This window comes from Camelus bactrianus, chromosome 3, assembly GCF_048773025.1.
Source record: "Camelus bactrianus isolate YW-2024 breed Bactrian camel chromosome 3, ASM4877302v1, whole genome shotgun sequence".
NCBI lineage: Eukaryota > Metazoa > Chordata > Mammalia > Artiodactyla > Camelidae > Camelus > Camelus bactrianus.
Genome location: NC_133541.1, coordinates 99,190,666 through 99,212,467, shown reverse-complemented (window position 1 = coordinate 99,212,467; position 21,802 = coordinate 99,190,666). Strand labels below are relative to the sequence as shown.

Below are 21,802 nucleotides of genomic sequence, written 5' to 3'. Positions count from 1 at the left end.
TCACTGAAGTGACTAAATTTTCATATATATATATATATATATATATATATATATATATATATATATATGTACATTCTTCATCAGTACATATCCATTTTCATTAGTGTCATAACCTATGGTCACTTTGGATTCTAAAAATATATAATCAAGTGGTTTTATGGTACACTTATCTGCTTCCTTTAAGTTTTCTGTATATTTAGATCTCTTACCTATATGTACTCAAAGTGGAGGGGATTTCAGTCCAAATTATTGCCCTCGAAAACAGACTACATCAAAGGGATAATTAACACACACAGAGGATTCAGGCCTTTCACAGAACTGCTTGCCCATACATCAATTTACAAGAGTCTTTAAAACATTAAACCTAGGTATGTTGATACAACCAAATTCAACAAAATGTTACTGCAGGTATCTTAAAAGATAGCTATCCAGATAGAATAAATAAATCAAATAAACTAACAGCTCGTATGATTTAGAATAACTGAAAAATGCACATCAGGCACAGAAGGGGAAGAAAAAAAAAAAGCTGTAGTAACAATTTCACCTATTTAGATCTACCCCCTACCCCCACAACACACACACACACACACACAGAGTCCCACCTCTCTTGGCCTCATTTATATCTAGATTTATATTTCCACTGCTACTTGGTGAAAGAAGAGCAACCAGGCCAGGAAATCACAACAACAGGCATATGAACACTTTCACAAGTAGCCCTTGATTTGCAAGGAGGCCTACAAAAAGAAAAGGGCCACTTATCTGTAAAACTGTTTCAGTCACAATTTTTAAAAATGTGGTCCTCTGATTTTTGTTTGCATTTTGCCTCAGAGTTTAACTCCAGAGTTTTTTTCCTTCAAAAAATTTATATAGCACAAAAACCCAAAACCAAAACCAAATAAAATTAATTTGCAGGAGTATACAAGTCTTATCATAGTAATAACTTGACAAATACCCAATACTTTTTACAGTAGTGACTTCATCCTAGTTATCTGGGTGCTTACAGGAAACAGTTAACTATGTGTTTCTGCTTTTTAGTCTTCATAATAATGATGAAGTAGTTTTTATCATCCCTATCCTACAGATGAAAACAGAGGAATACAGAAGCTAATTTGTCTCAAGTCTCATTCAATAAGAGAGCTGAGAACCTAATACAGGCAGTGGAATCCAGAATTTGTATTCTTTATTAAGAAACTATTTTGTCTCCTGTATAAATGTATACATTAAAGAAATAATAAAGTAGAAAATAAAAATATTTTTATACACCAATTTCACCACCCAAATACCCAAACTAGTTCTTCCTACCTATTTAACAAACTTTCTATACAACTCAAGTTACGGTGTATAACATTTTATCTCTTTTCTCCTTTTTTCAAACAATTTTCCACAGTATTTGTAAGGATCAATATTCTTTTGAATGCATGTGCTAGAACTTCTTCCTCTGTTGGCACCAATATGTAATTTCTAATTTTCAGAAATAATGCTGTCACAAATTCACTTGCACATAAAGTTTCTTTTTTTTTTTTTTTTAAACATTTGGAATTGTTTTCTTGGCACAAATGAATGAAACTAGAATTACTGGGTCAAAGGAGATGAATGATTAAGTCTTTTTAATACATACTAACAGACTGGACTATACAAATACATACTTCTATCTGTAGTATACAAAAGCACTCATTTCAAAGTACTTCACTGACATTTTAGTTTTCTTTTTAAAAGATCTTTGTTAATTAAAAAGGTAAAGAATATGAACTTAAAATTTTTTCACTTCCTTGATTATTTTGTTTCTTCTTGTCCATTCATATATTGGGATCTTGGTTTTTCCTCTCAATAATTTATATATGTTCTTCATATCTGTTAAATGTATTAGCCCATTATCATTTTTGCAGTTTGTTTCTTACATTTGTATTCTGATAACATTTAACCTACTTGTGACTTCATTTGGGTATGACGTTGAGGAGATGGACAATTTCAAATCAACAAATAAGACAATGTTCAGTTTAGGGATATAAAAAAAAAATCCCCAATCTACTCATATAATTAGCTCTTATTTAGAAGAACTACTGGATCTTTCATTACAAAGTTAGAAACTTTCTCTACAAATTTTCAAAAATATATACACATAGGACAATACACCAAAGATTAAAGATATCCAAATAAAAATTTATATTAAATTGATTATCTTGAGGATGAATTTGTTCCTGATAGAAAACTCTTTTGAGGAAACTCTTCCCTGGTGACAAAGGGAACCATATTCAAAATCGTGTAATGGCATATAATGAAAAAGAATATGAAAAGGAATAAATACATACACATACACATACACACACACACACACATAAATGAATCACTATGCTATACACCAGAAATTAACACACTGTAAATCAACTACACTTCAATTTTTAAAAAAGGGTTACTGATAAAAAAAGTTACTTAAAAGGGTTACTTAAAAAAAAGTGTTTAATATAAAAAGAAGACAAAAAGAGCTGGTGAAACCTTAGAGTCTGAATATTCATTCTTCAAGAAACTAATGTCTATGTTTATAGCAGAAGCATTCCTCTAAAAAGATATTATTTCCTATTCTGAAACATTATATATTCCTTCCAATCATGGATCTCAAGGTTGGAAGAGACATTACTTGTCTTCTACTTTTTAATTATACTCTGAAAAAACATTCATACCAAGCAATCATATTCCAACCTATGCTTCAAGAGCAAGCACAATGAACAGAACAAGTCACAATACCAAGGAATATCTATGCTTGAAAATCCAACTCTCTCCAATGGTTTTAAGGTCTATTCAAGAATAAGGGGGACTGCTACCTCCCCTTAAAAAGAATATGAGTAATCTTTTCAAAAAAAAAAATCTTAAAAAGACAAAAAACACAGTTGCTTTATTTTGATATCAAATACCCATTCCATTACCTTTTGAAATAGTTAGTGCTGGAGACCACTGTGACCGTAGAATATCAAGACAAATGCTGCCATTACTGTTAATATTTGGATGATAAATTCTTGTTGTAAATGCAACCTATCAAAAAAGGAAAAAACTTTTTGTAAACTAGTTTATTAGTATTATAGAAAGCAGACAAAAAACAAGTGCTATATTCCAATTACCTTAGGTGGTTTGAAGGGGTAATCTGTTGGGAAATGAATTGTCAAGAAAAATACTCCACCCTGATAGGGACTGTCATTCTGTTGATAACAAGAAAAGTGGGATTAAAATGAGTGAATTACATAAACTATTTATTCTGTAATTAATCTGAATACTTACTGGCCCCATTATTGTAGCTTGCCAATGGAACACTGAAAAAGAACAAAAAATCATCATGAAGCAATATCCATAGTGTACCTACACCATAATAACATATCATTTCATATCTAATCTCAGTTCATTTATAAGCAGTATGATGAGTCTTGGGCAGGATAAGGAATCTGAATCAAGTTTGAGTCTGAACAGAAAAAACAAAAATGACTTAGGCAAGGTACAGAACATTGATGAGGAGCTCAACAAAAGAAAGTATTTGGGCTAAAACATCTTGAAAATTCATGTCAGGGAGACAAAATTCTTGACAAGGTACAAAGTTCCACTTTTAAACATGCATTTCCTTACCTCAAAGGGTAAAAAAGAACCACAAGATTCAACACTTTAATTTCCCCAACACGTATATAATATACTCCTTTTATAATACTGGTATAGAGCAAATCAGTAAACTCAAAGTATATAATACTCAAATTAGGAAATACCAGTTTCTACACTGAGAAGAAATTTCCACGAGTTCTCATGTGTAGGTCTTTGGAATTACTGGTGTCTCAATGAATAAACCATCAGCAGAAAGCCCCAAGCTTGAATACAAACTCTAGGGATAATCTCAATAAATTATAAACTTGTTTAATAAGGGAATCTCTTCAAAATGCAAAAAATGATGCTTGTTCCATTCTGAAGGTGGTGAAACTAAGTACAGCACAAAGATAAAAAAGCCAGTTTTCTTAAAAGCTTTTACACAGCTAAGGATATCATCAACAAAACAAAAAGACAACCTATAGAATGCAAGAAAATATTTGCATATAAGGCAACCAACAAAGGACCAATTTTCAAAATATACAAATAGCTTACACAGCTTAATATCAACAAAATAAACAACACTATAAAAAAATGGGAAGAAGACCTAAACAGATATTTCTCCAAAGAAGACGTCCAGATGGCCAACAAGCACATGAAAAAATGCTCAACACCACTCATTGTTAGAGAAATGCAAATCAAAACTACAATGGGATATCACCTCACACCAATCAGAATGGCCATCAATAAAAAGCCCACAAACGATAAATGCTGGAAACGGTGTGGAGAAAACTGAACCCTCCTACATTGTTGGTGGGAATATAAATTAGTGCAGCCACTATGGAGGACAGTATGGAGATTCCTCAAAACACCAAAAATAGACTTACCATATGATCCAGCAATCCCATTCCTGGGCATATATCCGGAGGAAAATACAATTAAAAAAGACATACATACCCCAATGTTCACAGCAGCACTATTTACAATAGCCAAGACACGGAAACAACCCAAATATCCATCAACAGATAACTGGATAAAGAAGATGTGGTATGTGTGTATGTGCATGTATATAAATAAAATGGAATACTATTCAGCCATTAAAAAGAATAAAACAATGCCATTTGCAGCAACATGGATGGACCTGGAGACTGTCATTCTAAGTGAAGTAAGTCAGAAAGAGAAAAAAAAAATATCATATGATATCACTTATATGTGGAATCCAAAAAATACCCGACACAAATGAACCTATCTATGAAACAGAAACAGACTCACAGACATAGAGAACAAACTTATAGTTATTGGGGGGGGGGAAGGGGAGTGGGAAGGGATAAACTGGGAATTCAAAATCTCCACCTTTTGGGGAGTGATGGAAATATTAGCTATCCTTGATTGCGGTGGTGGTTTCACTGGAGTATACATCTATCAAAATTCATCAAACTGTGTATCTGAAATATGTGTAGTTTACTGTACAGGAATCATACGATAATAAAGGTGTTAAAAAAAAAAGCCAGAGTTTTCACTTTTAAGCAAGCTACTTAGCACTTAACATTCACACTAGGATCTGGGCAAACTAAAAGGAAGTTGTCACTGGTATTTTATGTGAGCAACCCAAACCAGCTGACTTTTTTTTTTTTTTTCAAAAGAGGATGGCTCACTTGCAAGGTGAGCCTTCAGCTTGTTTTGTTTTGTTTTGTTTTTTAAAAAATTCTTTTTGTTTATTTTGTTTTTGGGAGGAAGAGGGAGGTAATTAAGTTTGTTTTTTTATTTTTTTAATGGAAGCACTGGGGATTGAACCCAGGACCTCATGCATGCTAGGCATACATTCTACCACTAAGCTATACCCTCCTCCCAAACCAACAGACTCCTGACACAGGGAGGAAATAAGAAGACTAAGGAGTCATGAAAATCTACTGGGTTATCAGTCCAAATCCATAAATTCCTTCCGATTGCCTCTATGTGAAACTGTCTAGTTTATGCCTCTTGTTAAAATGATCTAGAATGTACAATGCCAACAAAAGGCAAAGACAAAATTAAAACACATTAAGATTGATTTAACTAACAAAAGCCATTTGAAGACTTATCATGTAAATCTTAATTGTGTATTCTGCCACACAGCTTAAATATAAGACTGTCTATTGGAATCACTGACTTAGGTCTCCCTCTGGAACTCTCTTAGACTTCTAGATTTTTTAAGTGGAAATATTAAAAAAAAAAAAAAAAAAAAGGAGGGGAAAAGAAGGTAGTCAGCGAATACCTCATTTGTCTCAAACTACAAGTGGTTTTGTAAATAGTTCAATCACTACAGGTTCCAAGTAGAACTAACTCCAGAAATACTTACTGGGTAAAATGTTTGGCCATAAGCGTAAAATACTGCTATAGTTTATATAAACATCTATTCTAAAAACCTTTCATTTAAGGATCAATCTTAGGAGCTATTAAAAATAAAAATTCATGGTACCAATTTAAAAGTCTTCATAGTACAAAAACAAAAGAAAAAAGCTCCCACTAACCACTTTGCGTTTGACGCTCTCAAACCAAATTATACAAACCGAAGCTACACTCACTTCAGAAAGCTACAATCTCTTTTGAGACTTTAAATGTCAAGTTCACAGCTCAATGATTACTCTTTAGGATGAAGCTCTGAGGTTAAAAAGAATAATGAGAATATCTGTTATAGTTTGAGATTATACAAAGTTCTGTATACAGTTTGAGTCTTTCAAGAGAACTACATTTGAAATTCAAGTACAGATCTCTTAAGAGTCACATTCAGCAAGTGTTCAAAATAAAAGAAAACCAAGCAGATTATATAACCAATAAATTTTCAGCTTACTTCTCCTTTCAGGAAGTACCCTTCTTCCTGCTTGCCACATCTTTGCGGAAAAGTGGGAAAAAATTAAACGGCACATTAAAATCTGCATATTTAAAAATAAAGCATAAGTCTCCCACTTTATTCTTACACTAAATATCAATAACATGTAGTGCTGAAGATCTGAGAGCTAGGATAGTCAAAAGGAGCTCAGAAAGTTTCACTTTGGCCAACAGTTTCTCTCTTCCTCCTAAGATTAAATTTCATCTCCTTAAAACAAAAGTAAGATGATGAAAGGGCATTTAGCTATCCAATTACACTGTTTTATCCTAATGTAGTTCAAGGAGACAACACTTTTTGATGGTAATTCATCCTCAAATGTTCTCAAACACTAACACAAATTTTAAAGTATAACATCAGCAAACAGTATCTAGATGACTAAATGTAAGGAAGTTATTCTGTCCCTAAGGAGTTTTTCCTTATTTTCTTTTAGAAGGTAGGTACTGTTGATAGTTTAGCAATGTGAGACAAGACACTGAAAGCTGAACTGGAAAGTACAGAGTTAAGGGAAGAGTTATTATTATTATTATTTTAAACAACTTTATTGAGAGATAATCCAACATAACATACAATTCATCCAATGAAAACATAATTCAATGATGTTTTGTATATTCAGAGTTGGGCAATTATCACCACAATCAATTTTAGAACATCTTTATCACTCCAAAAAGAAACACCATATCCATTACACCCATTACACCCAATCTCCAGTCCTATGCAACCATTATCTATTTTCTGTCTCTATGGATTTGACTATTCTGGATAGTTCATTATAAATGGAATCATACAATATGTGGTCTTTTGTATTTGGCTTCTCTCACTCAGTGTAATGTTTGTTTGTTTGTTTGTTTTTGGTTTTTGTGGGGGAGGTAATTAGGCTTACTTATTTTTTTAATGGAGGTACTGGGGATTGAACCCAGGATCTTGTGCATGCTAAGCATGCGCTCTGCCACTGAGCTATACCCTCTCCCTTCAGCGTAATGTTTTTAAGGCTCATTCTTGTAGTATACATGAATATTTCATTCCTTTTTATTGCCAAATAATTTTCCAATGTATGGGTATACCACATCCTATTTATCCCTTCATCAGTTGGTGGGCATTTGATGTTGTTTTCACTTTTTGGCTATTATAAATAATGCTTCTATGAACATTGATGCGTGAGTTTTTGTATGGATATGTTTTCATTTCTCTTGGATATACACCTAGAACTGAACTCACTGACTCATATGGTAATTCTATGTTTAATTTTTTGGGGAACTGTCAGACTGTTTTCCAAACTGGCTGTACCATCTTACATTCCTACCAGCAATATCTGCAGGTTCAAATTTCTCCACATCCTCATCAACACTTATTACTTGATTTTTTGTTTCTAGCCATTCTAGTAGGTATAAAGTTGTATCTCATTATGGTTTTGATATGCATCTCCCTGATGACTAGTGATACTGAACATCTTTCCATGTGCTTATTGGTCATTTGCATATCTTCTTTGGAGAAATGTCTATTCAGAGCCTTTGTTCATTTTAAAATTAGGTTATTTATCTTTATACTATTCAGATACAGTTTTTAAATATACTTTGGATAAATATTCCTCATCAGATATATGGTTTGCAAAATTTTTCTCTCATTATGTGTGTCTTTTTACTTTCTTAATGCTATCATTTTCAGCACCTAAATTTTAAATTTTCATGAAGTCTAATTTACCTATTTTTTTTCTCTTATTGTTTATGCCTTGGGGGAGGTTAACTTTCCAGGGTAACCAGTTTTCTATCTGAGAAAGGAATGTGATAGTACTAACTGTAGTAGGAGCAAAGCAAAGGCAAGTTATTTAGCAGACTATAGAACTTCAAAAATGAAATCTAAACACCAGACTTCAAATATTTTAAATCAAAAATCAGCCACTCTCTACTTTGAGGAATTTACCTGAAATAAAAACACTTTTTCAATTGAAAGATTACACTGACACAGATGGACTATATGATACCATGGAATGATAAAGCTAGAATCAGAAAATCTGAGAATGAGTCCCCTTTGGGAACCTCCAAAAGCCTTTCACTAGATTCTTCTCTAAAATAGTTTACAACTTCTATTCCACTCACCTAAAAAAATTGTGAGGCCTAAATGAGATAATGTGTGTTTAAGTACTTGGCCTGTCCTATCAAATACTATAGTTACTCATACTGCACATGTCTGAACATAATAATGTAAATGGGATTTTTCATCACATGTACTTAGTCTTATAATTTATAACATCTATCTGTTTTATCTATAAAGCAATCCTCGTAAAAGGGCTTTGCTTTAATTCTTATTTAGCAAACCAAAACCAACACTCTTTTAAAAAGTCTGGAAAAAATTTTACACATAAGCTAATATAACCTCGTATTTATTTATTTTTTGTCTTAATCTATATACTCCTCTTACACAAATGTTTCCAAGCTCATTTTTTCCCTATTTGCTAAATGTTGCATTTTTATGTGTGAATTAGTTGTGTGTCATAAAACACAGTCTTATTCAAATATCCTCCATTTTAAAAAGGTTAGATGATGACATAAGGGGAAAAGGCTGAGCTGAGACAAAGAAAAACAAAAGGAAAATTATTATCCAACATGTATGATAAGATCTAATGAATTATTTTAGACAGGATTAGGGAGATAAATTGGACATTAAAGATAAACAAATTGTACCTGTCTTCACAAGTATGAGCCAACAGAAAGACAGAGAGACAGAGAGACACAGACCCACACACCCACACACCCCTATCATCCTTAGTGTTAACTTACTTAAAGAAAAATAGCTTGTTATAGGTAACAGCTTGAATATTTTGCCCCAGGAAAATACCCAGAAAGGATGAAGGATAGGTAGGAAGCAGCCAGGACAACTACACATACAATGTTTCACAGAAGAGGTTCAAAATGTAATAAACAGTACAGAAGATGATGGGATATACATAAAACCACACCTTTCATAGGCAAGTAAGGGTAAACACCAACTCTTTATCCTAGAGTAGAATTATCTCTTCACACAAAATAATCTTAAGGGATGTATATTTATCAGTCCCAGAGTTCCCCAGAGACAGACTGTTATAATGTTTTATGTTTTACTCTATCAGTCCTTTGAGATACTTACTATCATCTCCAACGGGACCTGCTGAACACTGTGCTGGGGGGTCCCGTGCCAGATCATTCAATTCCTTAAGAAGGAGAAAAGAAAGACATGTATTCAATATAAGTGTAACTTTTATCCATTAATAAAATTGTCACTGTTACCAATATTCTCTGTCCCACCAATAAAGCTCTTTTAGGAGCACTCCTTCGGAGAGGGGTAGACTGGTGAAATCTTTGAAGTATTTGGGATTCTTGAATGCAAATGTATATTTAAAAAAGTGGGTCATTTTTGCTTTGTTCAGAGTTTAGTGGATAAATATAAGGAAAGTAAACATGTTTATGTACTAAAGAACAACAAAAACTGTTTTAAATTTAAAAATTCACTTACTAATTTTCAAAACAGATCTATGGCGAGTTTTTGCACCTCAAAAGTGTTAGGTTACACTTGAGACAAGCTCTTAAAATCATACATGTTCTATATGGGACCATCTGACCAGATGTGGTATGTTTTCAGCTCTTATCTACTACTGGGGCTCCAAAGTTAGTAGAAAAAACTTAAAAAAGGATATATAACAAAGGCTGGCTGAATACAACCCATCGTAAGTTTTTATAATGAGAGACATGTACTTGGAGTAATGTTCTACAAACAGATGTCAGCTTCTTAGCTATTTTAATATAAGAGCCACAAACTTGAGATTTGTTATTGGGTGGGGATGCCTGAAAAACCACAAAGCAGGAAATCATACTATATTCCCTTTCCCCTTGGCTTGGTACTTGAGATAAAAACAAGCTCCAAGGAAGAACTAGTTTTAATTGTATTTTAAAACTACCACAGTAAAAACAGTAAAATTCAGTATTTTACAGATATAATAAAAACTATTCAAATCTTATTAATGAGTTACATAAATACACTTTTTTACATAAATGTAACTTGCAGCACACAGCTATTCCTATAAGCCCCTTCTTCTAAGTTAACTTACTCAGCTAGTCATTTGGGTACACCAATTATTCTGTTTTATAGTTGGAGGACAAAGCATAAAATACAGAAATAAAGTTTTCTTTTGTTTTTCAAAAGTGCCAGGATTGAGATAAAGATTTTTTTTTTAATTGAAGTACAGTCAGTTACAACATGTCAATTTCTGGTGTACAGCATAATGTCCCAGTCATGCATATATATACATATATTTGTTTTCATATTCTTTATCATTAAAAGTTATTACAAGATACAGAGATAAAGATTTAACAATATTCACTTTCTAGCATATCTCAATTTTGGTATTCTGTATTTCTCTAAAACAGAGATTCCTTGTCCATTTCAAGGGGGAAAAACCTATTGTACAGTTCCCATTCCCAAATGTTTGTAATACAGGTCAGTATAACTAAGACCACTTGCTTGATGTGAAACACAAAAGTTAATCTACTTTTTTGACTAATATAGCAATAGGTTGTTGTTAAAATATAATTTGAGTTGAACAAGCTATTCTGAAGTTCTGCCATGTTCATTAAATGGATTTTTAATTGTGATTTATCTTTTAAATACTTAGCTCCTTTCAAATTAAATCACCTTCTTCCATGCTGACACCAAGGTTTAACATCAAGAGGTAAGACTTACCTAAGTTGAATACAACATTGATCAGGTGGTGATCATTTTGTAATGTATAGAAATATCAAACAACTATGTTGTACACTAGGAGCTAACAAAGTATTGCATGTGAACTATACTTCAAAAACAAACAGATAGAAAAAGAGATCAGATTTGTGGTTATCAGAGGGAGGGTGAGGGGGAACTGGATGAAGGCAGTCAGAAGGCACAAATTTCCACTTATAAGATAAATAAGTACTAGGGATGTAATGTACAACACGATAAACATAATTAACACTGCTGTATGTTACACATGAAAGTTGTTAAGAGAGTAAATCCTAAGAGTCCTCATCACAAGAAAAAAATTTTTCTTTTCCTTTTATTTTGTATCTATATGAGATGATGTTCACTAAACTTATAGTAATTACTTCATGATATATGTAAGTCAAATCATTATGATGTACACTGTAAACTTACAGTGTTGTAAATCAATTCTATCTCAACAAAACTGAAAGGAAAAAAATTTAAGCCATTAAAAAAAAAATCCATCAGTCCACTTCATGAGCCAGTATGATACAATTTAAAAAACCTTAACCTAAACTTACGATTACAGACAATTTACACTCATTACACTTCTGTGCCTCAAGGCACTCATATAGATGAATGTCAAAAGCATAATGCTAAGTGAAAGAAGTCAGAAATGAAAACACTACACTCTGTATGATTCCATTGATATGACATTCTAGAAAAGGCAAATTTATAGTAACAGAAAGCAGATCAACAGTTTTAAGGGCTAGAGGGAGTTGAAGGAGACTGACTACAAAGACACATGAGGAAAATACCGGGGGTTATGGAAATATTCTATATGATGATTTGGTAGGGACTGCATAACTGTGTATGCATTTATTAAAACTCAAACTGTATATTTAAAATTGTTGAGTTTTACTGTATATAATATATATCTTAAAAGTTGTTTATTAAAAAAGTATATATACCCATTCATCTTTGTATATGCATAAAATATCTCTGAAGAATACAAAAGAGACTAGTCAACAGTGTTTACCTTCAGGAAGGAAAGCTTGCTTTGGAGGTGAGAATGGGAACTGTTTGTATTCCCTTTATACCTTTTAACAAGTGTATTTATCGCCTATTTGAAAAATATATTACCAGTTCTTACTATAAATTTGGATTAAAATAACTATTAAAAGTTGTGGCCAACTGAAGGGTTATCAAAATGGTGAAAATCCAATTAGACTGAATAAACTACAGAAGCTACAAAATTTGATGTCTCTGAATTAAGATTAAAATTAAAGCTGAATCTCAGAATTTAATAAAGGAACTGATCTAGAAAGATCACTTGAGCAGAGCACCCTAATATAGATCAGGCTGCTTTTTGTTTAACAGTTGGTTTTATCATGTGGCTTTATACCTATACATTAATATCTTTGACTTTTCATTCTAAAAGAAATAGTACTCACATTTGTCTCATATATCATATAGTAAATTACATATTTATGGGATTGACAAGCTAGGACAAAACCCCAAACCACGGGATTTTTCTGTTTATAGAAAATCATCTTTTCTGTAGAAAGAGGACTAGAGAAATAAAGTATATATAATTAAATTTAGAAAAAAAGAGGGAGGAGGAACTTTGACAGTTAAGGTAGAGAACCTTCAATTTCTAGAAGATTTTATATTCTAACTTTTCTTGGAATCTAAAAAAATATTAAAACAAAGGTCTTATTTTGGGAGCAACTATGCATTTTACTAAATAGCTCTCAAGTTAAAATTTTTTCTTTGATGCTGTATACTCCCTTTGTTTCTAGGTATATAGCAGAACTAATATTTTCAAAGATTAAGGGTTATAAATAATATTGATTCTCTGTAACTTTCCTAAGTGTTTCTCATCTTAGTTCAAACAGCCCCAAAACCCTATACCAAATTAATTTAATTATTTTCAAATAAGGTTTAACTGACTATGAACTTAAATACATTTCCAACTACTATGTTTTTTGGCTCTGGATTATGATTTACAATGAAGAGATACACAGGGGTAATAATAATGCTTTACATTACTCCTTCAGAATATCTACTCTACAAAGGATTAGCCCTTCTTTAAAATAGACCACTATTAAAGAAAACAGAACACTAAAACATCTGAGCCTCAGGTATTTCTGTATCATAGCACTACAGCAAAAAGAAAGGAAACTTCCTAACTCTGGGGGGAGGGGGTCCTGCAAGGGATATGTAGATTTCCCTTTCACTGTATCTTTAAGCCCTCAATTAGGCCATTAGTTGGTAAAAGTTAATGCTACTATTAGCAATTTTTTAAAAACCCTCTTTTCCCAGTCTTAACAATTATGAAGCAAAATATAGATAGCATAGAACACAGATCTGTTTCACCATTTTGGTCTTTACTCTATGGCATAAGGTGAAAGGAACAAGATGGAAAATGAGAAATTATTGTTAATTTCACAGAAAACTGCCTCCTAGTTTTAATAGTTCTAAATACTGCTATACAAATCAAGGATCTTTGGTGGTAATAATCAGGATAAGGTAAGATTTAAGCAGGGATTATGATTCATATAACCATAATTTCAATGTCAAAAAAGATAGTCTAAACCAATTCTCAATTTTATAAGAAAATAAGATACAAAGTATCTAATCCAAGGAAAATATGTTATTAGTAATTAGAGTAAGGACATAGTGTTCTACTATACATGATCTACTATATAATGCTTTTTTAGTCTGAATCTAAAAATATTAGAAATGTACAAGTTAGAAAGTCTGAGAATCTATGTTACCCAGGAAATTAAACTGATCCCTCCTTTAAGATGTCTGAACTGCAAAGAAGTAATAGCTAAACTAATAGTAGCTCGCAAAAATGAGATCCTGGCAGAGTAGCATCATTATCACAAGAAAACTTAGAAATGCAAATTCTCAGGCTCCAACCAGACCTACTGAAACAGAAACTCTGAAGTGTAGTCCAACAATATGCATTTTAATAAGCCCCCCAGAAAATCATGATGGACACTAAATCTTCACTGCCTTTATGTTTGACAAATTAAGCATCAGAGACAAAAGGCAAGGTTCAAAAACTCACCACCAGCAAGACTAAAAGGGAAGGGAAAGTGAAGGGTAAAATGGTAGCACAAGACGAAGAAATCAAGAAAGGGGTGAGACTTAAAAGGACAAGGTATGTTTCACATTTTCAAGACACAATGAAGGGAAGCAGTCTGTCATTACCATAGTACTGCATTCTCCCAACCCTACTCCTATCTTACTACGGTTGCAAAAGAAATGTTAATTTATGTGTCCAACATAACACTTGAAGCTAATATTTGAAAGTAACTGCTAGAGTATTTAAAATTACAAATTCTTAAAACTCAGGAAATATTAGTAACTCATAGTTATCTTAAGTTTGAGTTTGAAAGAGACATTATAATTTTTAACATCAAATTACAGAATCTCAAATCATCTGGCACTGATAGACTTAATCCCTTGTTATTCTCAAATATTTTCCATTTCTCTCTTAATAATGTTGCCTTCTATTTTAAAGACAGACAAACTGATGGAAACATGTATCAATATCCATCTTCCCCTGAAGTGAGTATAAGCAGAAGTGGTAACCTTATTCGAGATTGAAGTCTGTACTTCCTTTAAAAAATTCAAGTCAACTGAAAGTACACAAAATACCCACCACAAACCTACCATCAAGTTTTTCCCAATCTAAACATCACCATATCAACTCTGGATCTTTAAGAAATCTTCTATTTATCCTCTCCAGAGTAAAGATTATCCTGAATTTAGTGTTTATCAATCTCCTGCATTCTTTTATACTTTTCTATGTGTCCATAAACAATGTAGTCTCGTTATCTTGTTTTTAAAAGTATCATATGGTATGTATTCTATACTTTGCTTTCCCTTCAATATATTAAGATATTTTTCTATGAAGATTTAGTTTATTCCTTTTTACTGCTGTTTATTTTGCTACTAGATGTCTAAACCATATCATTTCCTTTCTTTAGTCGATGGACATTTAATTTAACTCCTATTTTTCACTATTACAATGTTTTGGTAAATACTCCCATACACGTGAATTTTTCTAGATAAACACTTCAACTTAACTAACAAGTCTCCTCAACCCCTTTTTAATCACGCACACATGCCTTTTATTACGTATACAGGTTTTTTAAAATTATTCCCTCAATCCATACACACAGGCAAAAATATGTGTATTGTTCAGCACACTGGAACTTGCAAACCTGATCACTGCCTAGAGAAGGGAAAATTATTCCCAAGAACATGCTTAACCAGGAGGTCAATCCATCTGCCAACGTCCGAGAACACGGAGATGAACCTAACAGACACTATCCTCCTTCTGAACTTTCATTCATTACCATTCAGTAATCCTTCTTTAAGTCCACTTCAGCAGTACATTTCTTGCCGACAATCATTAAATGTCCAAGACGACTTTCATCATCATCATCAGCTGCTACAGAAATCTGGGATATAAGTTTATTTGGTATCATCAGAAAATGTGTTGGTGCTTGAGGGGAACACTTTTTTAATTATAATTTTATCATCAACTCTACAGTTAATGTTTCACACAACTTATTCACTATTAAACTGAGATGTTTCAATTATTACAGAGGAGTTTTCTTCACAATGTTTAATAGATGGCTATTTTCTAAGTTTACTTTAATAATTGGTCCTATCAAAAACTGCACGGAGATTTTTACACTGCACATATTGGAAACTAACCATCTCATGTGTAATTACGTTAATGAAAATAAGTTTCTGTAAGGATTATAGTGGTTATTCTATAACCTGTTTACGTTCTTGCTGATATCAGCAGGGGTAATAGGCAGAATTCAGTTTTCCCAAGTCTCACATCCTTTGATGTTTTCTCATTTTTCTGCTCTTAGGTAACTTTAAGCAAGTCATTCAACTTCTCCAGATCAGAGCTTTCACATCTATAAAACAAGGAAGTTAAATAACTAAAACAGCATGGTTTGGTCATAAGTTTAGGGGTCAAGTAAGTTTGGGAAATGTTATAATCCACATCCTTATAAGAATATTCAAAGTTCTAAAGAAGTCTGGCATAAAGAAAACACTACTGTTTGGACACAAAACCAGGCTTTGCTTCTTTCCTTAGCCCATTCTTTCAATGCCACATTCCTCATTCAAAGTTTTATTCTTACAAAATGTTTGTGGTAAAGTCAGAAATAAGTCTGAAGGAACCAAGAACATTTTTTATCCCAGACAAAGAAATATTAGTGTTTTAGAATAAAAGACTTTTAAGTATGACATAGAGAAATCTACACAACATGGCTAAAACTGTCCTAAAGTTATTTCTCTCATCTACACCTTGTCTCCCCAATCTGGACTATGAATTACTTCAGTGTTGTTAGTTTTTTTTATTGTGGTAAAATACACATAACACAAAGTTTACCATCTTATCCTTTTTTTTCCTCTATTTTGCTGTGTTTTATTACTCTGGATAGAACAAAACCAAAATAACCACAAAAATACTTGGGAGAAAATCTTCATCCATCTCATCCATTTTTCAGTGAACAGTTCAGTGGTATTAAATATATTCATAATGTTATGCTCAAAGTGTTTTAAGAGAATGTTTATAACAAGAGAAAGCTCATGTATGAGTAGCTTTTCAGATATAGATACTACAACATGAATTCCCTTTCCAAGGCAGATTATATGTTTCTATTAATTTTCAGAGACAGGGATTTTTTTAATTAAAAAAATTTTTGTTGTTGTTTGGAGGGGATAACCAGGTTTGTTTATTTGTTTATTTAGTTAGTTATTTTTAGAGGAGGTACTAGGGGCTGAACCCAGGATCCCGTGCATGCCAAGCATGCACTCTGCCACTTGAGCTATATCCTCCCCTGCTTTTTAAAATCACTTTTATCAAGTTTCAGGAAATCCTTACAAGTGCTATCTGCGGGACAATGTTGATAGTTTCCAATACTGATCAAACATATAACTGATGTGTTTCTGGCCTTAAAACAGGTTTTCTAGATAAAAAAGAGGAAAAGACATTTTTCCCATGAAGCACGTATCTTTTAAAAGGGAAATGGTATGCTGTATAATGATACTAGCAAAATTTATCATTTATACAATCCTATCTGCTGTACTATAAAATTTAAATACTGAAAGCTTATACTATTCACATCACAACCTAAAAGCTAAGCAAGGTATCTTACTGTACTTATGAAGTAAAACTCTGTGTAATAAAGGAAAGTTTGATTACCCTAAGTTTAAGGAATTCAAAAAGTTACAAAATTTTAAAGAAATTCTTTCTTTAGACTCATTATTGACCTTAATTATGTAACCAGGGCTACACTCTAATAAAGGGGCAAGGAGGAGGGGGCATTGGGGATTGGAATCAGGAAGTCAGAGTATAATGAGGTCTATCACTATTCAGCAAGTGGGAAAACTCAACTATATGAAAGAAGTTTTAAATAAAAATTTGTGAATTCATGCTCTGCAAGAGGTGCTGAAGACCGCCCTCATCCACTATGGCCTAGCACGCGGAATTCATGAAGCTGCCAAAGCTTTAGACAAGCGCCAAGCCCATCTTTGTGTGCTTGCATCCAACTGTGATGAGCCTATGTATGTCAAGTTGGTGGAGGCCCTTTGTGCTGAGCACCAAATCAACCTGATTAAGGTTGATGACAACAAGAAACTAGGGGAATGGGTAGGTCTCTGGGAAATTGACAGAGAGGGAAAAGCCTGTAAAGTGGTTGGCTGCAGTTGTGTGGTGGTTAGGGACTATGGCAAAGAGTCTCAGGCAAAAGATGTCATCGAGGAGTACTTCAAATGCAAGAAATGATTAAATTAAAAACTGGGCTCTTGTTCCTCAAAAAAATATACTAAGTTCAGATTTGTAAGATATTTCCATAAAATAAACTATAATTTCATTATAAGGCATTCAAATTTGCTTGGCACATTTAAAGTTTCAAAAAGGAGAAATCAATATGAAATTCTGACAATGCATATAATTAATCCAATTATGAAACTGAGGTTAAAAATTACTTTAAAAAGGCAAAGTCCCAGTTTACTTTTATCTATCTTCACAATAGCACAGTAATGATTTTAAAACATATCAACACTGAACACCTCCAATTAAAAGGATTACTGTTAACTGCCTTATCAGGATGAAAAAAAGTCTTTTTTATTCCCCTGGGACATTCTTCTTTCTCCAAGCAACTAATTGTTCATTAACTGTACTGTACAAATCTAGTACCATACATGGTACTGTATAGTAATAGTTCATGGTCAATTTTTTAATCCACAACTATCAAAAGTTAACTTCTGTATACTCTTACCTATACCTCTTTAATGATTAATTTAAAACTCCTTGAGGAAGAGACAAGGTATATCACATAATTTAATCCTTTTCCCAGAATGGAACACAAGAGACATTCAAATGTTTGAATAAGCAGATGAATGCCTAGCACAGAATCAAGCAGAATTGGTGTTCAAACACTTATAAATGAGATGATAAACAAAAGCACATAAATAACTTCCAAGGGGAAGTCCAGTCTAATTCAGCCTAATCACCTTTAGTGTCAGGAAGGAGAAAGTTAGTCTATACTAACAGAGTATATTGAGATTTAATTACTAAACTTGAATGGAGTAAGTATTTTGGGGTGAGACCAGATAATATCAGAAACAAGTTGTTTCTTGAAGCACTTCAGTAGCAACCACTTTGATGGACATGTTCTAATTAAAAACAATATTCTTTGTTCATTATTGAAGGTCAAGAATCTTTCTTAGACCTTATTTTACCTATATGAACTACCATTTACTCATTTCAAAACTTTTTTTCTTAATTAATTCATTTTGAAATTTCAACCAGTCCAAGACTCAAACAGTATACACTCCTCTGCCCCCATGCACATTTAGGCTTCTCTTAAATGTTGTCCTTAGAGACAGGTTTCCAAGAAGCCCTTCTCTCCCATTTCCATTCTATTTCCTGTTAAGTACTATGATGGGAAAATGGAAGTTGCCTTACCACCTCAGCATGGTTTATATTGTATGTGTGATTATTTAATGTCTCTTGACCCAATGACAAATAGGGACCTGACCTCCAGCACAGTCCCTGGTCCATGGGGAGTGCCCAGTAAACATCTGCTGAAGAACAGATAGTTCAATTACAGACTAATTTTAAGTACCTAGAGAAAGATAACATCTTCCATTGATTGTAAAATAATATTTTAATATACCTGAAATCAAACTGCATATTACAATCAATGGCATGCCAGCTTAACTGGAAACAGCTTTTCTTTCTTCAGAGCATATCTTTCAATTGACAGCATCTTAGAGTCAATGAATTAAGGCACTTGGAAAGGCAGTAATATTCTGACACTGCAGCCATGGGATCATATATCTAACAAAGAACAAGTTTAGAATTTTGCCAAAGCAGACGACTCAGTAATGGAGTTAGTATAAGAAAATCGCAACTTTTCTAGAAGACTGGGAACAAAAATATTAGGGAGGTACACATGGGTACCAAAAGCAAAACAGTCAAACAGCTGTTCCTTCCTAACAACTCCTGGTGCTGATGATCAATGGTAGCTAAGTTGCCAGGGCAAATTAGACTCCACACAGGGTCTCTGTCAGGATCTAAAATTACCTCTCCTTTCAATTACTGAAGTCATGGTCAATGTTCCTCAACACTGTTTCCAAAATGAAGGTAGCACATAGCCAGGTAGATAGGAAGAGTCAATGTGCTAATAGACAGATGGTGGGGCATCTATGCCAGAAGATTCCACCACTCACAAAGCTCTGAAGAAAATACTGAATGCTAAGAAATGCTAAGAAAAGAGCTCCCTTCCTGGTATTTGAATAATCAGGATGTACACCAGCTGATTCCACCTCAATTAACAACTACATAGCAAACTAGAAACCTAAAGAACTCTTCTACAGCACTACTCACCATGTACTATAGTTCCCAAGCTTGAGAAGATGGGGACATAAATGAATGATAATATCATTATCTTGGTGTGCTTCTGTGCTACTTAAAGTGGCAGGACAATGTAGACCTCAAAAAGAGATAAAAAATGATATCTTATTTCCCATTATACCCTGTAAAACTATGCCCCTACCCCCTAAGAGACCCATACATACTATTTTTATTTCAGTAGGGTATGGTTAAGTTTTGGTACTCTATTTTAAAATATATAAAAACTGTTCACCTAGAACTATATACCCTTGAAACTTAAAAATAATACTTCTCATAGACTTTACTCTTCACCCTTTCAAAGCACAGTCAGTTTCTGTTTTGCAAGTTCTCCAAAACTATCCTAAGGGGTTCAAAATAATGAATCTGTCCATAGTTAAATCAGTCTTCCTACAGACTGACAATCTCTGTAAGATGGGTGACCAATAGTCAAGTAAGCTGTTAAATTTTACTATGTGATATACTTGCAAAGCTGTCTCATGTGATGAATCAAAGCACAGAAAATATAATTCAAGTAAAAAAAAAAAAAAAAGGTCAGAACCATTTCACAAGCCTGGGATTATATTTTAGAACAACTATTCAAAACACCAACTGATAGGAAAGATTTTTACATCTCCCTGGAACAGTTCAACCTCCAAAACAAGACACTAAACAGTATTAAAAGTGTGAATGGGTACATCTGAAGAAACGTCTTTTCAAAGTTCACTTTATGTAAGCTTAGAGATAGGAGCTCTTTGTCCACATTGAAATCACTTGAGATGCCATATAATTAAGCATCTTCTACACAGTAATAGAAACATTTACTATTGTCTTGGGGAAAGATATTAGAGTACCATAAGAGCAAGACAAATGAAGAGATTCTATTTTCCTATGATGAAATTCACACTCTAAAAGGATTTCCATTTTATTTGCAGCAAGGGTTGGGGGAAGGCCAGACAAAAAATTCAAGTCCATAGTTAGGCTGGAGAAAGGTTTGGTACTGAGTATTGTATGTTTCAAAAACATTTTATACTTCCTGATATTAAGAACAAAGCAAGCTCCTAAGCAGTTTTAATATGGCAGATCTGACCAATTAACCCACAGGGAATGTTTAACCCATATAATCATTATAGTGGTGCTACTTGACGATTTTGAGAGCACTTTTGAGATTAACAAAGAGGAGGTGGCAAGCAGAGAAACTGTTCTTTGGTATGATAATAGGAAAAGTATGAAAACATTCTGAATCAAGTTTAAAGAAAAAAAAGCATAGGCTAGTTAGCCTCATGTATGTTATCAAGACCATGAGCTATGTGAGAGTCTCAATAAGAGCAAGACCATAGTATAAAATTCTTTCTTTCTATGACTCAATTTTATCCAATACTTTTCAGAACAGACAGGCAACCAAGAAGAGAGCCACCTCCCTGATCTTCAGGCTTTTAAAGTCTTATAGGAAAAAGTTAAAAAATAAAAGGTAAAAACTCAAAGAGCCCAGTAATTACATTTTAATGCTACAAGAAAGAAACAGTTTAATCCCAGTACATGTATGGTTTTTTGGAACATTTACATCCTATCTTTTAATTTCTTTTCCTTAATCTCCCAGCACTAGGCTAAACAAAGCAAAGGGGCGGGGGTGGTGATGTTGGTCAGAATGCAAATTTCCAGCATTAGATGAGTAAGTTCTGAGGAGCTAATGTACAACATGGTGATTATAGTTATTAACACTGTATTAC

General features: G+C 33.2%; 1 protein-coding gene across 1 annotated transcript in view; it reads right to left on the bottom strand.

The window, feature by feature from the left end:
* Positions 1–21,802, bottom strand: part of UBE2D2 (ubiquitin conjugating enzyme E2 D2) — a 46,499-nt gene that overhangs the window by 4,102 nt on the left and 20,595 nt on the right. The window contains exons 2-5 of the mRNA XM_074360758.1: positions 9,548–9,611; positions 3,271–3,302; positions 3,114–3,191; positions 2,922–3,027 (exon numbers count right to left, since the gene is read on the bottom strand). Of these exons, the coding sequence (XP_074216859.1) occupies positions 2,922–3,027; positions 3,114–3,191; positions 3,271–3,302; positions 9,548–9,611 (280 nt within the window). The remainder of the gene's footprint in view (positions 1–2,921; positions 3,028–3,113; positions 3,192–3,270; positions 3,303–9,547; positions 9,612–21,802) is intronic.